This window comes from Odocoileus virginianus, chromosome 26, assembly GCF_023699985.2.
Source record: "Odocoileus virginianus isolate 20LAN1187 ecotype Illinois chromosome 26, Ovbor_1.2, whole genome shotgun sequence".
Classification (NCBI taxonomy): Eukaryota; Metazoa; Chordata; class Mammalia; order Artiodactyla; family Cervidae; genus Odocoileus; species Odocoileus virginianus.
The window spans coordinates 1338287-1354495 of NC_069699.1; the positions used below are offsets into that span (position 1 = coordinate 1338287).

General features: G+C 38.6%; 1 protein-coding gene across 4 annotated transcripts in view; it reads left to right on the plus strand.

The window, feature by feature from the left end:
- The window catches only part of ZCWPW2 (zinc finger CW-type and PWWP domain containing 2), a 151369-nt gene that overhangs the window by 96391 nt on the left and 38769 nt on the right, over nt 1-16209 (plus strand). For all 4 annotated transcript variants that reach the window (XM_070455278.1, XM_070455280.1, XM_070455276.1 and 1 more), the window contains one exon: nt 14774-14820. In XM_070455278.1, the coding sequence (XP_070311379.1) occupies nt 14774-14820 (47 nt within the window). The remainder of the gene's footprint in view (nt 1-14773; nt 14821-16209) is intronic.

The window sequence follows — 16209 nt, forward strand, 5'->3', positions numbered from 1 at the left end:
ACTATTTTCTGTTTAGATACATTAAGAATGAGAAAAATTAAATGTTTTTACTTTACCTTTGCTTGGTCATTTTCTGATGCTCTTCCTTGTATAGATCACAGTTTCTGATTTACATCATTTTCTATCTCTCTTTTACCATTTCTTGCAAGGTAGGACTTTTGGCTTCAGATTTCCTTGTTATTTTCTGTTGCACAATTTGTATATTCCTTTTCTTTTGAAGAATAATTTTATAGCATATAGAATTCTAATTTCATTGGGTTTTTTTCTCTCAACACTTTAAATATTTCATTCCATTCCCCTCTTGCTTGCATAGCTTCTGAGAGGAATTCAATGAAATTCTTATAGTCCCTCCTTTATAGGTAAGGAGCAGAGATAAGAATTACCCCCTCTACCTTCCTTCAAGAATTTTTCCTTATTTTTTTCATTTTCTGCAGTTCGAATAGGACATAGCTAAGTATAGTTTTGATGGCTCAGTGGTAAAGAATCTGCCTGCCAATGCAGGAGACATAGGTTCAGTCCCTGGGTTGGGAAGATCCCCTGGAGAAGGAAATGGCAACCCACTTCCAGTATTCTTGCCTGGGAAAATCTCATGAACAGAGGAAGCTTTCAGGCTACAGTCCATGGGGATCACAAGAGTCAAAGACGACTTAGCAACTAAGCAATGACAACATCTTGCTTGGTGTTCTCTGAGCTTCTTAGGGCTGTGGTTTGGTGTCTGACATTAATTTGGGGAAGTTATCAGTCATTGTTAATTCAAATGTTTCTTCTGTGCTTTTCTCTCTTTCTTTTCCTTCTGGTATTCCCATCACACATGTTACATTTTTGTAGTTGTCCCATAGATCTTGGGTAATCTGTTCAGTGTTTTTTTCCAGTCTTTTTTCTCTTTGCTCTATCAGTTTAGAAGTTTCTATTGATGTATCCTCAAGGTCAGAGTGTTTCCTCAGCTGTGTCCAATTTACAGATGAGGCCACCAAAGGCATTCTTCATTTCTGTTACAGTATTTTGATCTCTAGTGTTAAATTTTTTTAAAAATTTCTTTTTTATTATTTCTTAGAATTTCCATATCTCTGCTCACATTGCCCATCTGTTCTTGCTTGTTATCTACTTTTAACATTAGAGCCCTTGGTATATTTATTGTAGTTGCCTCAAATTCATAATCTGATAATTCCTAAATCTCTGCCCTGTTTGGGTCTGTTCCAGTGCTTGCTGTGTTACTTCAAACTGATTTACCTTTAGTAAGCCTTGTAATTGTTTGTGGAAAGGTGAACGTGATGTACTAGGTAAAAAGAACTGTGGTAAAGAGGCCTTTCCTAGCGCAGTGGTAAGGTGTGAGGGAGGGGAGGCATTTTGTGGTCCCTTGATTACGTCTGTCCTGGGCTTTGAGTTTCACGAGTGCTTCTTTTTCTTTACTGCTGAGGTGGTTCATGATGCCTCAAGGGGGCTGGAGTTGGGTATTCCCTTCCCTTACATGGAAGGCTATAGCAGAATTTGCATATTTCCCTTCCACCAGATTGATCAGGCTCTGAAGAAACCCCAGCAGGTTAGTTCTGGTAAAATAGCTTCTCTTGAAGACAGCCTTGTTAGAAAAATTCAATGTTCTGGCATATTTCAGAATGGTTACTGTTTTCTTCTCACTGCATGAAGCATGGAAAATTTTCCCCAGTCATCACTGTGAGAACCCTGATGGAGCCCCCGGAGGTAAATTCACCGAAGTGTGTGTCTCCCTCCCCCAAGACTGGGGGCTCTCAGGCTTGTTCACACTGAGCCTCATCAACAAATTTCAGTCCTCATTTCCCTCCCTTGGCATTGGCTCCTGCAGAGGTTTCTCCTCCTGTAAATTGTGGTTCTTTGTATTTGCCAGTAGGCAATTTGTCTCTCCAAATTCAGGGGCAGTTGTTTGCCTTGTGAACTCACTTCCTAAGGGATCAAGGAAGAGTTATTGATTTTCTGTCTGTTGAGCTTTTTACTTGTTGTTAGGATGGAGTGGTACTTCTCTTTCCAGACAGGGAACTGGACTATCCTTTTTGATTTTTAGAAAATACTCCCAGCTGTCATGTTTAAAGAAGAATATACCAACAGTTTTTCTGAGATCATGAATGGACAAGCTTTAGAAAAATTATTTAAAGAAGAGAAGCCACTGATTTATATTAATATTCATACTTCCCTCTTAGTTTAGTTCAGTTCAGTCACTCAGTCGTGTGCGACTCTCTGCGACCCCATGAACTGCAGCACGCCAGGCCTCCCTGTCCATCACCAACTCCCGGAGTCCACCCAAACCCATGTCCATCGAGTTGGTGATGCCATCCAACCATCTCATCCTTTGTCATCCCCTTCTCCTCCTGCCCTCAATCTTTCCTAGCATCACGGTCTTTTCAAATGAGTCAGCTCTTCACATCAGGTGGCCAAAGTATTGGAGTTTCAGCTTCAGTATCAGTCCTTCCAATGAACACCCAGGACTGATCTCCTTCAGGATAGAGTGGTGGGATCTCCTTGCAGTCCAAGGGACTCTCAAGAGCCTTCTCCAACACCACAGTTCAAAAGCATCAATTCTTTGGCGCTCAGCTTTCTTTCTAATCCTAACCTCCCTCTCATATGGTTGTAAATACAAATTTTAACATCTGTTATGATTCATGATGCATAACCACCTCTACTCATTTGGAACATTTTTATTTTCTACCTGAAGCTCCTCTTTTATACTTTAAAAATATGATGTGGATACAGTTCAGAAGAGAAGTAAAGGTCCTTTTAATTATCTAAATCTACATTTCCTGTTAACTGCTTTTCACTCTGTATGTCAGGGTTCTTACATGCAGAGATTTCTGAAGGGAGGAAATTAAACCTTTCTCACTAGGGAGAATTCAGCGCTTAGAAAATAGTTAATGCTGCTGAAGCTGAACACAGACTTACTGCTATTAACAGAGAAATCACTAGTGATTGTTATGTTTTAAAGTATTACATCAGCATTTCCCTTTGACATTTGAATTAGAGTAGTTCTATTGTATTGGGAGACAGTTCTGCAACTTTTTGAGTGTAAAAAGTTCTTGAACAACAGTTTGGATGTTTCTGTTCCCAATTCATCTCCCTGCTGGATGTTTTACTTAAGAATGACTTACGTTTTGAGAAGAACCATAAATTCTATTCTATTATCATTAACTCTCAATATATGATCAGGGTCCTTTGGATCCAATTTTAGCCTTTTTGTGCAGTTTTAGCTATTTGTACAGATTAGCATTTCATTGTGATTTTTATTATTGTCAGAGGTCTTCAAAAGAACAGGGAAATTTTTTTTTTGGTACAACAGAGCATGTTCTATGTTGTAACTACTACCAGGTCTCACTGGGCCCTTAAATCTGAAATGCATTGTGGAATTTCAACCATCTTATTTTTCCCTCTCTTGAAATATTTTGCTATTTTATCATTGCTCATCAAATATTCCCAACTGTTTGAAAGACAAATAATTATTTAAATGGAAGAATGATGAAATCACTTGAAAAGATGAGACAATTCTGAAATATATCATCGACAAACTATTTTTCCTAGTATTACAAGGGTTAAGATCTCTTCCTCACTCTTTCTAACACACACACACTCACACACACACACACATCAATTAGTTAAAATGGAAGAGAACGTTATCTAAAATCTACCAGAATTGTTTTAGGAACTTTATTTTATGTAGATTATGTTATTTAAATCACAGTATACCAATATATTACTCCTGCTTTATCAGTAAAGAAACTGAAGATCATTTTACATTGTCTAGTATAGTGACTCATGCCAAGTAAATATTCTGTGTGTTTCAGTTAATTATATTAATTTGTTTACGTACAATGTATATTTCAGATCCATATAATATTTTGAATAAAATCCATATAGATTCATCAAGTATAAAAAAATTGAGCACCTGCTGCATTTGAAAAATGATCCCTGCCTCAAGGCACATCCTAGCCTTTCAGAGTGCTTAGATATATATAGAAGAAGCTGTAAGACAAGGAAAAAGTTCTGTGACCTAAGATGACTATGATTTGCAAAAGAGGTGGGTATTTCTCCTAGCTGAAGGGTCACCTGTGGTGGTGGGTGGTCTTGTACGTTCATCAGGAGGAAACATATACTCCAAAAGAAGCGGTTATTCCAAGCACCAGCTGAGCATAGGAAAAAGGGCAGCTTACACTTGGCAGCCAGCTGTAGGTATAAATATAATAACCTACTCCTCTAGTTTTCTGTATTGTGAAAATAATTTTTTACTGCAAAATTCGCTTTTAGACGGCAAGTACTTATTTACTCTTATCCTTTTTGTTTTACATGCTTATTGTGGTTATATTCCCATATTGATACATTTCTATGAATTTTCATTTCTTCTTTAAATTTTAATTTTAATTGAAGGATAATTGCTTTTCCTCAAGTGTTATGTTGGTTTCTACCATACGGCAACATGAATCAGCTGTGTGTGTGCGCTTATTCACTCAGTCGTACTTGACTCTGCAGCTTCACGGGCTGTAGCCCGCCAGGCTCCTCCGTTCATGGTATTCTCCAGGCCAGAATACTGGAGTGGGTAGCCATTCCTTTCTCTAGGGCATCTCCCTGACCCAGGGATCAAACCCAGGTCTCCTGCATTGCAGGAGGATTCTTCACCTTCTGAGGCACCAGGGGAGCTCTAAGTATACACATATCCCCTCCCTCTTGAGCCTCCCTCTTGAGCCTCCCTCCCACCCCACCATCTCACCTTTCTAGCTCTTAACAGAGCACCAGGCTGAGCTCCGTGTGTTATATAGCAACTTCTCACTGGCTGTGTATTTATAGGTGGTAATGTATATATTTTAAAGTTACCCTTTCATCTTATCCTTGCCTTCTGCTACTGTGTCCACAAGTCTGTTCTCTACATCTCTGTCTTTATTCCTGCCCTGCAAATAGGTTGATCAGTACCATTTTTCTAGATTTCATATATATCTATTTACATATATGAATATATATATATCCTGACTTATTTCACACTGTATAACAGGCTTTAGGTTCATCCATGTCAGTTCAACTGACTCAAATTCATTCCTTTTATGGCTGAGTAATATTCCACTCTATATATGTACCACAATTTCTTTATCCATTCATCAGTTGATGGACATCTAGGTTGCTTCCATATCCTGGCTATTGTTAGTAGTGCTGCAATGAACATTGGGGTACAAGTGCCTTTTTGAATTATTATTTTCTCAGGGTATATGCCCAGTAGTGGGATTTCTGGGTCATATTATTGTTGTTACTGTTGTTGTTCAGGCACTAAGTCCTGTCTGACTCTTTGCAACCCAATGAACCACACCACACGAGGCTTCCTTGTCCTTCACTGTGTCCCACAGCTTGCTCATACTCATGTCCCTTGAGTCGGTGATGCCATCCAACCATCTCATCTTCTGTTGCCCCCTTCTCCTCCTGCCTTCAACCTTTCCGAGCATCAGGGTCTTCACATCAGTTTGCCAAAGTATTAGAGGTTCAGCTTCAACATCAGTCCTTCCAATGAAAATTCAGCGTTGATTTCTTTTAGGATTGACTGGTTTGATCTCCTTGATGTCCAAGGGATTCTCATGAGTCTTCTGTAGTACCACAGTTCAAAAGCATTAATTCTTTGATGCTCAGCTGTTTTTTATGGTCCAACTGTCACATTGATACATGACTACTGAAAGAAACATATCTTTGACTGTACGGACCTTTGTTAGCAAAGTGATGTCTCTGCTTTTAATACACTGTCTAGGTTTGTCATAGCTTTTTTTCCAAGGAGCAAGTGTCTTTTAATTTCAAAGGTCATATGGTAGCTTCATTCCTAGTTTTCTAAGGAATTTCCATACTGTTCTCCATAGTGGCTGTATCAATTTACATTCCCACCAAGAGTGCAAGAAGGTTCCCTTTTCTCCACATCCTCTCCAGCATTTATTGTTTGTTAGCCAGATATGTTGGTTTAGGTCTTCTGTCGATTTTTTGATTGGGTTGTTTGCTTTTCTGATATTGAGCTGCATGAGCTGCTTGTATATTCTGGAATTTAATCCTTTGTCAGTTGCTTCATTTGCAGTTATTTCTCCCATTCTGAGGGTTGTCTTTTCATCTTGTTTATAGCTTCTTTACTGTGCAAAAGCTTTTAAGTTTAATTAGGTCCCATTTGTTTATTTATGTTTTTATTTCCATTATTCTTGGAGGTGAGTCACAGAGGATCTTGCTGAGATTTATGTCAAAAATTGTTCTGCCTATATTTTCCTTTTAAGAGTTTTATAGTTTGGGCTTACATTAGGGTCTTTAATCCATTTTGAGTTTATTTTTGTGTATGGTGTTATGAAGCATTCTAATTTAATTCTTTTACACATAGCTGTCCAGTTTTCCCAGCATCACTTACTGAAAAGGCTATCTTTCCATTGTATATTCTTGCCTGCTTTGTGCCCATAGGTGTGCTTGTTTTATTCTAGACTTTTTATCTTGTTCCAGTGATCTATATTTCTGTTTTTGTGCCAGTATCATACTATCTTGATTACTATAGCTTTGTTGTATAGTCTGAAATCAGGAATATCAATTTCTCCAGCTCCATTTTTCTTTCTCAAGGTTGCCTTGGCTATTTGGGGTCTTTTGTGTTTTCATCCAAATTGTGAAATATTTTGTTCTAGTTCTATGAAAAATGCCATTGGTAATTTGATAGGGATATATTGAGTTTGTAGATTGCTTTGGCTAGTATAGTCATTTTCACAATGTTGATTCTTCCAGTCCTAGAATGTGATATAGCTCTCCATCTGTTTGTGTCATCTTTGATCTCTTTCATCAGTATCATTGTTTTCTGTATACAGGTCTTTTGCAGGTCTTTATTCTAGGAATAAACCTACCTAAGGAGAGATATTAAGGAAACAATCCCATTTGCCATTGCAACAAACAGAATAAAATACCTAGGAATACTTCTTTAAATTTTAAAAGTCATATGGTAACTTCATTCCAAGTTTTCTAAGGAATTTCCATACTGTTCTCCATAGTGGCTGTATCAATTTACATTCCCACCAACAGTGCAAGAAAGTTCTCCTTTCTCCACATCCTCTCCAGCATTTATTGTTTGTAGGTTTTTTGATGATTACCATTCTGACCAATGTGAGGTGATACCTCATTGTAGTTTTGATTTGCATTTCTCTCATAATGAGTGATGTAGAGCATCTTTTCGTGTGTCTTTTAGCCATCTGTGTGTCTTCTTTGGAGAAGTGTCAGTTTAGGTCTTCTGCCTGTTTTTTGATTGGGTTGTTTGCTCTTCTGATATTGAACTACTTGTGTATTCTGAAGAGTATTCCTTCATCAGTTGGAATATTCCTAGGTATTTTATTCTGTTTGTTGCAATGACAAATGGGATTATTTCCTTAATTTCTCTTTCTGATATTTAATTATTAGTGTATAGGAATACAAACAATTTCTGTGTATTAATTTTATATCCTGAGACTTTACTAAATTCATTGATTAGCTCTAGTAATTTTCTGGTGGCATCTTTAGGGTTTTCTGTGTACATACAGTATCTTGTCATCTGTAGACAGTGAGAGTTTTACTTCTTTTCCAATCTAGATTCCTTTTATTTGTTTTTCTTCTCTGATTGCCATGACTAGGACTTCCAAAACTATGTTGAATTACAGTGGTGAGAGTGGGCCCTCTTATCTTGTTCCTGATCTTAGAGGAGATCCTTTCAGTTTTTCACCATTGGAAATAATGTTTGCTGTGGGTTTGTTGTTCATGGCCCTTGTTATGTTGAGGTAGGTTCCTTCTCTGTTCATTTTCAGGAGAGTTTTTTTTTTTTAATCATAAATGGGTATTGAATTCTGTTGAAAGATTTTTCTAAATCTGTTGAGATTATCATGTGGTTTTTATCTTTTATCAGAAGCCTTTTATCTTTCAATTTGTTAATATGGTATATCACACTGATTTGCATATATTGAGGAATCCTTGCATCCCTTGGATAAACCCCACTTGATCATGGTGTATGATCCTTTTAACATGTTATTAGATTCTGTTTGCTAGTATTTTGTTGAGGATTTTTGCATCTATATTCATCAGTGATATTGGCCTGAAGTTTTCTTTTTTTGTGATTTCCTTGTCTGGTTTTGGTACCAGGGTGATGGTGGCCTTGTAAAATGAGTTCAGGAGCTTCCCTCTGCAATTTTTTGGAAGAATTTGAACAGGATAGATTTCACCTGTGAAGCCTTCTGGTGCTGGTCTTTTGTTTGTTGGAAGATTTTTGATCAATTTCATTTTCAGTGCTTGTCATAGTTTTTGCCATCTCATGTTCTTTTTTTTTTGTTGATGGGTGGGTCTATGTTCCTTTCTTACTAGTTGTTTGGCCTGAGGCTTCCAGCAGTGGAGTTTGTGGGCACTTGGGTGGAGCGGGGTCTTGGTGTTGAGATGTGGACCTCTGGAATACCTCATCCTGATTAATATTCCCCGGGGCCTGATGTTCTGTGTTAGTCTAGCAGTTTAATCTAACAGTTAGTCTATCAGTGCTTCTACCACAGGAGCTCAGGCCTGTTTCCTGGCCTGTGAGCTGGGATCCTGCAAGATGCAGGGTGCAGCAGAAAAAGAAAAAAGAAAATAAAAAAGTAAAAAATAAAGAAGCAGATCAATAACAAAGAATAAAATACAAAATAAATTTAGAATACTAACAGATATGTTAGAAAAGATATAAATCTATACGAAACAGACTCTGGAGGGTAAAACTGAACTTCAGTAGCAAAGAAGGAAAAAATAATAAAAAATAAAAATGAGCAGAACAATAACAAAGAATAAAAAATAAAATGGATTTAGAAAACTAACAGATATATCAGAAAAAGTAAGAGTACATATATGAAACAACCCCTGGAGGGTAAAACCAGACTCCAGTAGCAAAGAGAGAGAAAAAATGTATGTGTGCATGTATATATATATGTTTATATGTACCCATGGACTGTAGCCTACCAGGCTCCTCTGTCCATGGGATTTTCCAGGCAAGAATACTGGAGTGGGTTGCCATTTCCTTCTCCAATATGTATATATATATTATACTAAATAAAGATAAAAGGGAGTAGAACAATAACAAAGAATAAAAAATAGATTTAGAAAACTAACAAACAGTAGAAAAATTAAGAATATATGTAAAACAGCTTCAGGTTGTAAAACTGAGGGTAAAACTGAACTCCACTGGCCAAGAGTAAAAAACAAAAAAACCTAACAAAACAAAACAATAAGAGCAACAAAGAAAGGCAGGAAAAAACCTTGGCTTTAGGGGGACATAGGCCTTAGGTGGGTAAGGGCTTAGGTGGTTGCAGAGTTTAGGAGGAGGCAGGGTTTAGGTAGGGGGTGGGGCCTTGGTTCAGGACCCATGCCTCCATAAAAGACCCTGGATGGGGGTGGGAGGTAAGGCCTGGACTCAGCCCAGCTGAGGGGGCCTCCAGAGTGCATTAGGCTTCCAAGTACAGAGGATCAGGCTTGGCACCCCAGGAGGCTCCCCCAGGCTGAGTGGATGGTAGAACACCAGGCAGTTTCCCACTCTTCCACACCCGAGGGACATACCCCCAGCCAGCACAGTTCTTTCTCCTCTTTCTTTCCTGTGCCTGCAGGGCCTCCATGGGCAATGCCTGTGCTTGGAGGGGACTCATGAGGACAGAGGGGGCTCCAGAAGACAGAGGGAGACTTGATTTCTTGACTTCCCCTCCCCTCCTGCCCCACTGTGGTACCTGGTCACCCATGGTTGTTAGGGATCCCCCACCAGTGTCCAGTGAGCATCCTTGGCATGAGGAGACGGGGACTCTCTTTCTTCCCCCTCCACCATCTTGTTTCTGCCTCTCTGCATAAATGTGACCCTGAAACCTTACAGTCAATATCCACAGCCCTTCCCATTGTTCATTACCACTGTATTAAGGTTTCTAAAGCATATCTGTGTGCAAATATTTACATATAATCTATTCAATTATGCAATTCCAGATCGAACTTTTTTTTAAAAAAAAAGACCAGTTGTGCCAATGATTTTTACTAATACACACACATATATAATTTTGCACACATCAAAATGATCTTTAAATAATTTTCTATACAATTGACCCTTGAGCAACATGAGTTGAAACTGAGCAGGTTCACTTATACACAGATTTCAGTGAATTCACTTAATAAATACATGAAAAATTTGGGGAGATTGGTGACAATTTGAAAAAATTCACAGATGAACTGCATAGCCTAAAAAAATTGGAAGAAAGTGTATATCATGAGTGATTAAATTATATGTAGATACCAGTCTATTTTAATCATTTACTACCATGAAATACACACAAATATATTATAAAAAATTAAAACTTATTAAAATGTACGTAAACACAGATTGTATGTGGCGCCATTTGTAGTCGGGAGAAATGTAAACAAGCATAAAGATGCAGTATTAACCCATGATTGCATAAAGGTAACTGCTGTGCCATGGTAATGCTTTCCCAGCTGCCTCCTGCTGCTGTCTCAGCACAGATGCAGTGCACACCTGTGCAAGTGCTGTGACACGGGTCACCTCCACACGAGCACTTGGTCTCTCCACTGAAGTTGCATATTACAGTGGAAAGTGATCTCTTGCAGTTCTCATATATTTTCCATAATGTTCAGTGCAATAGTATTCATATGGTATTCATATCTATGGTATTCATAGAACCCATGAAGTGCCACTAATGATGCTGAAAGTGCACCCAGGAAATAAGTCATGATGTTCCAAGGAAAAACAGAATTACTTGGTATATACTATAGACTGAGGTCTGCAACTGAAGTTGCCACCATTTCAAGATGTATGAACCCAACCATTGTAAAAAAGTGAAACAAAAGGAAATTTGTGAAGCCATCACTTTGGCTATACTAGCATGCACGAAAACCTTTCACTTAAGTGCAATACCCTTTTTACCTTGCATTGAAATTACAGCCTTAATGTGAGTGCAGGTTTGCTATCAGAAAGACATACCTTAGACTCTAGTATGATTCAAGAAAAAGTGAGGTTATTATATGACAACTTAAAGCAAAAGGAAGGTGAGGGATCTGAATTGGAGAATTTACTGCCTGCAAAGGATGGTTTGATAATTTTAGAAAGAGGTTGGGCTTAAGAAATGTCAAGATAACAGCAGCTTCTGCTGACCAAAGAGCAGGAGATGAGCTCCCAGATGCCATTAAGAAAGTCACTGAGGAGAAAGGATGCCTGCCTGAACAGATTTTTAATGCAGATGAAGATGTCCTATTCTGGAGAAAAAAAATTCTGCAAAAGATATTTGTTAGTAAAAAAAAGAAATGAGTACCAGGATTTAAGGCCGGAAGGGCTAGGCTAACTGTTTGATTTTGTGCAAATGCAGCTGGATGTATGATCAGGACTGCCCTTATCCATAAAGCTGCTAACGCACAAGCTTTGAAGGGAAAAGATGAACAGCAGCTGCCAGTCTTTTGGCTGTACTATATGAAGAAGGCCTGGACAGCAAGAATTCTTTTACTGGATTGGTTTCATCAGAGCTTTGTCCTTGGAGTCAGGAAGTACCTCACCAGCAAGGGACTATCTTTTAAAGTTCTTCTGAGATTAGAAATGACCTGGCCCCCAGAATCCCACGAGTTCAGCACTGAAGGTGCCAAAGTGGTCTACTTGCCTTCCAAACGCATCTTCTCTAATTCAGTCTCTGAATTGCTTGGAGAAACATCAATAACCTCAGATATGCAGATGACACCACCCTTATGGCAGAAAGTGAAGAGGAACTAAAGAGCCTCTTGATGAAAGTGAAAGAGAAGAGTGAAAAAGCTGGCTTATAACTCAACATTCAGAAAACGAAGATCATGGCATCCGGTCCCCATCACTTCATGGCAAGTAGATGGGGATACAGTGGAAACAGTGACAGACTTTATTTTGGGGGGCTCCAAAATCACTGCAGATGGTGATTGCAGCCATGAAATTAAAAGACACTTGCTCCTTGGAAGAAAAGCTATGACCAACCTGAACAGAATATTAAAAAGCAGAGACGTTGCTTTGCTTACAAAGGTCCATCTAGTCAAAGCTATGGCTTTTCCAGTAGTCATGTCTGGATGTGAGAGCTGGACCATAAAGAAAGCTGAGCAGCATAGAATTGATGCTTCTGAACTGTGGTGTTGGAGAAGACTCTTGAGAGTCCCTTGGACTGTAGTCAATCCTAAAGGAAATCAACGCTGAATATTCATTGGAAGGACTGATGCTGAAGCTGAAGCTCCAGTCCTTTGGCCACATGATGTAAAAACCTGACTCACTACAAAAGACCCTGATGCTGGGAAAGATTGAAGGCAGGAGGAGAAGGGGACAACAGAGGATGAGATGGTTGGATGGTATCACCGACTCAATGGACATGAGTTTGAGCAAACTCTGGGAGTTGGTGATGGGCAGGGAGGCTTGGTGTGCTACAGTCCATGGGATTGCAAAGAGTCAGACATGACTGACTGAACTGAACTGAATTCAGTCTGTAGATCAGGGATCATAGGACTTTTAAGGCTCGTTACACATGGATAGGATTTTCAGCACTCTAGAAGAGAACCCTGATAGAACATTGTGAAAGTCTGGAAGGACTTATTACACCATTGAAGATGCCATTGTTGTTACAGAAAAATCTATGAAGGCCATCAAGCCTGAGATAATAAATCCCTGCTAGAGAAAACTGTGACCAGATGTGCATGACTTCACAGGACTTAAAATGGAGCCAGTCGAGGACATCATGAAAGAGATTGTGGATATGGCAAAAAGGGTAGCAGGTGATGAGCTTCCAGACCTTGGAGAAATTCAAGACAGCACACCAGAGGAGTTAACAGATGACTGCTTCTGAATCAGGACCAGATGATGAGGAAGATGTAGAAGCAGCAGTGCCAGAAAACAAACTGACATCAGACAATCTGGCAGAAGGTTTCAGATTACTCAAGCCTGGTTGTGACTTTTTACATCATGGACTCTTCTATGATGGGGCACTGAAACCGAAGCAAATGGTGGAAGAAGTGTTAGTATCATGAAGAGAAATGAGGATGCAAAAAAGTCAGGCAAAAACAAAAATGCATTTCTATAAAGCGACACCAAGTGAGCCTGCCTGTCCTGTCTCCCCTTCCACCTCCTCCACCTCCTCTGCCTCTGCCACCCATAAGAAAGTCCAACCCTTTCTCCTCCTCCTCCATAGCCAAGTCAAAGTGAAGCTAATGAGGCTGAAAACCTTGATGATGACCCACTTCTACTCAATGAATAGTAAATAATCATCATGCCATACAGTTCATAAATATATTTGTTGTGCATTATGTGGATATCCTCGTGTGAAAGTCTAATACTTGCATTAGAGTACTGTATGACACTTTATGTCCTCATCATTAGTGCCCAGGTATTAATCATGTAGAACATCATGTGCAAGACTTATATTGAAGTGAATAGACTAGCCTTACATAGGCAAAAGGGGAGTGATAGTTAACACAAGATTAATAATGTGTTAGTTTTCTTACTGTCTTATAACTTTGCTTTCAAAGAATTATATTACATACAGTGCCTCTCTCTCATAATTGGGGAAACTGCATATCAGCCTATCATCACAGGTAAGGTGTTTTAAAAAACATAACAGTGTCTCCCATTCTGTCTCATGAATGTGACCATAATATTCTATGCCATAAAAACGTTATAATGATTTATCCATTAGCGTAGAGGCTGGGCTACTGTGAGCAATCATGTCCATCACATTAGGCGGCCGTGTTACTGTTCATGAAACATGAGTTTTGTTTTCACATTATCTTTTCATATTTGATGTCTAGTGTTAGTAATACCTGTGACATCTACAGTATTTTGTATCATAGAAGATGAAATTGCTATAGGTAGTGACAGATGATTCATCTTAAAAGCAAATCACAAACTTACAGCATTGCTGTATATATACAGTACAGTACTGTAAATATTTTTTCCTTTTATGATTTGCTTAAAGACATTTTCTTTTCTCTGGCTTACTTTATTATAAAAATATAGTATATAATACATAATAACATATGTGATATGTGTTAGTCAACTGTTTACATTATCAGTAAGGCTTCCAGTTAACAGTAGGCTACAAGTCATTAAATTTTAGGGGAGTCAAAAGCTACATGTGGATTTTTGACTGCACAAGGGGTTGGCGCTCTAAACTCCCATGTTGTTCAAGGTCAGGTGTACTCTTGTTTGATTAGACTCTTCACTCTTGCTGCATCTTTCTTGGTGGCACTGTTGGCAGCCCCATTCAGGGCCCCGAATGGAGGCAGCAGGCATAAAGACCTGTGACTTGTGGTTGGATGGATTTGCTGCATTGCAAAACCTCAGGCTGTGAAGTGGAGATGGAGCATGCACCTTTAAAAACTATCAGGAGGATTAAATAAGATGTTGTCTCTTTGAAGTCTTTATTCCTTGTCTGGCATGTAGGAAGATGTGCATGTAGACGTAACTAGGATTTAATTCCAGATCCTACATACCCCAGGGCACTCGGGCTGACCAGATCCTAGAAAAGAAATGCACTGAATGCTTGCTGGAGGGACTCCAGCTAGCCAATCAGATTTAAGGGCGAAGGTTTGTCAAATAAGTATAAGAATCCCCAATGTTCTTACTTTTGGATTACTTCATTTTATAATCAACTCTGGGAGCTGAGTTTGTTAGCATTTTTATCAAAAGGACCACAGAAAACACATGTCATGATATGAAAAAGTAGAAAATTCTGTATAATGTTGCATTTATTTGAACAGAAGTGTAGGCACTTTTCTGAAGCAGCCATTCTTTATTATCTTACAGACAAATCCAAAGCAGCTGGCAGACTTACTGTGGTGGCCAAGAAAAGGGTAAGATAAGATTTTTATTAAATATACAGATTTCAAATTCAACCTGATTAATACAATTTTAAAAGAAAATTAATATTCTAAATCAAAATGACATAATTAGTTTTTTTTCTTCTGAATGTTAGGTTGACACTAGGAATTTAGTATTTATATTTAATATGAATGGCTAATATTTTAATTTTTATGGTTAATTTAATATTTATGTTACTTATATCAGTGTAATAGAATTATCAGATATTAGAATAATAGAAAATTTTAAGTTAAGAAATAAACAATTGCTTTTATTGTGCATACTCATATTTTAATATTTCTCATACTAAAATATTTTGTCATGTTATTATGTGTGTAATTTTCATAGGAAATTGAAATAATTAAAATTCACAGCTTATTGTGGACTTTACCTTAAAGTTAAGTAAATAACAGCATCAGACATTTGTTTGAATCTTTTTAAAGAAAACTTGTAAAGTTAATAGCATTTTAAAGCCATTTTTAAAATGTAATGTCATTCTGTACGTTGTGTGCAGAGAGATATTTAACTCTTCAGTTTAATTCAGTTCAGTTCAGTCGTTCAGTTGTGTCCGACTCTTTGCGATCCCATGAATCGCAGCACGCCAGGCCTCCCTGTCCATCACCAACTCCTGGAGTTTACTCAAACTCATGCCCATCGAGTCGGTGATGCCATCCAGCCGTCTCATCCTGTCGTCCCCTTCTCCTCCTGCCCTCAATCCCTCCCAGCATCAGGGTCTTTTCCAATGAGTCGACTCTTCTCATGAGGTGGCCAAAGTATTGGAGTTTCAGCTTCAGCTTCAGTCCTTCCAATGAACACCCAGGACTGATCTCCTTTAGGATGGACGGGCTGGATCTCCTTGCGATCCAAGGGACTCTCAAGAGTCTTCTCCACCACCACAGTTCAAAAACATCAATTTTTTGGCACTCAGCTTTCTTCACAGTCCAACTCTCACATCCATACATGACCACTGGAAAAATCATAGCCTTGATAAGACGGACTTTTGTTGGCAAAGTAATATCTCTGCTTTTTAATATGCTATCTAGGTTGGTCATAACTTTCCTTCCAAGGAGTAAGTTCCTTTTAATTTCATGGCTGCAATCACCATCTGCAGGGATTTTGGAGCCCCAAAAAATAAAGTCTGACACTGTTTCCACTGTCTCCCCATCTATTTGCCATGAAGTGATGGGACCAGATGCCATGATCTTAGTTTTCTGAATGTTGAGCTTTAAGCCAACTTTTTCGCTCTCCTCTTTCACTTTCATCAAGAGGCCTTTTAGTTCCTCTCCACTTTCCACCATAACGGTGGTGTCATCTGCATATCTGAGGTCATTGATATTTCTCCCGGCAATCTTGATTCCAGCTTGTGCTTCTTCCAGCCCAGC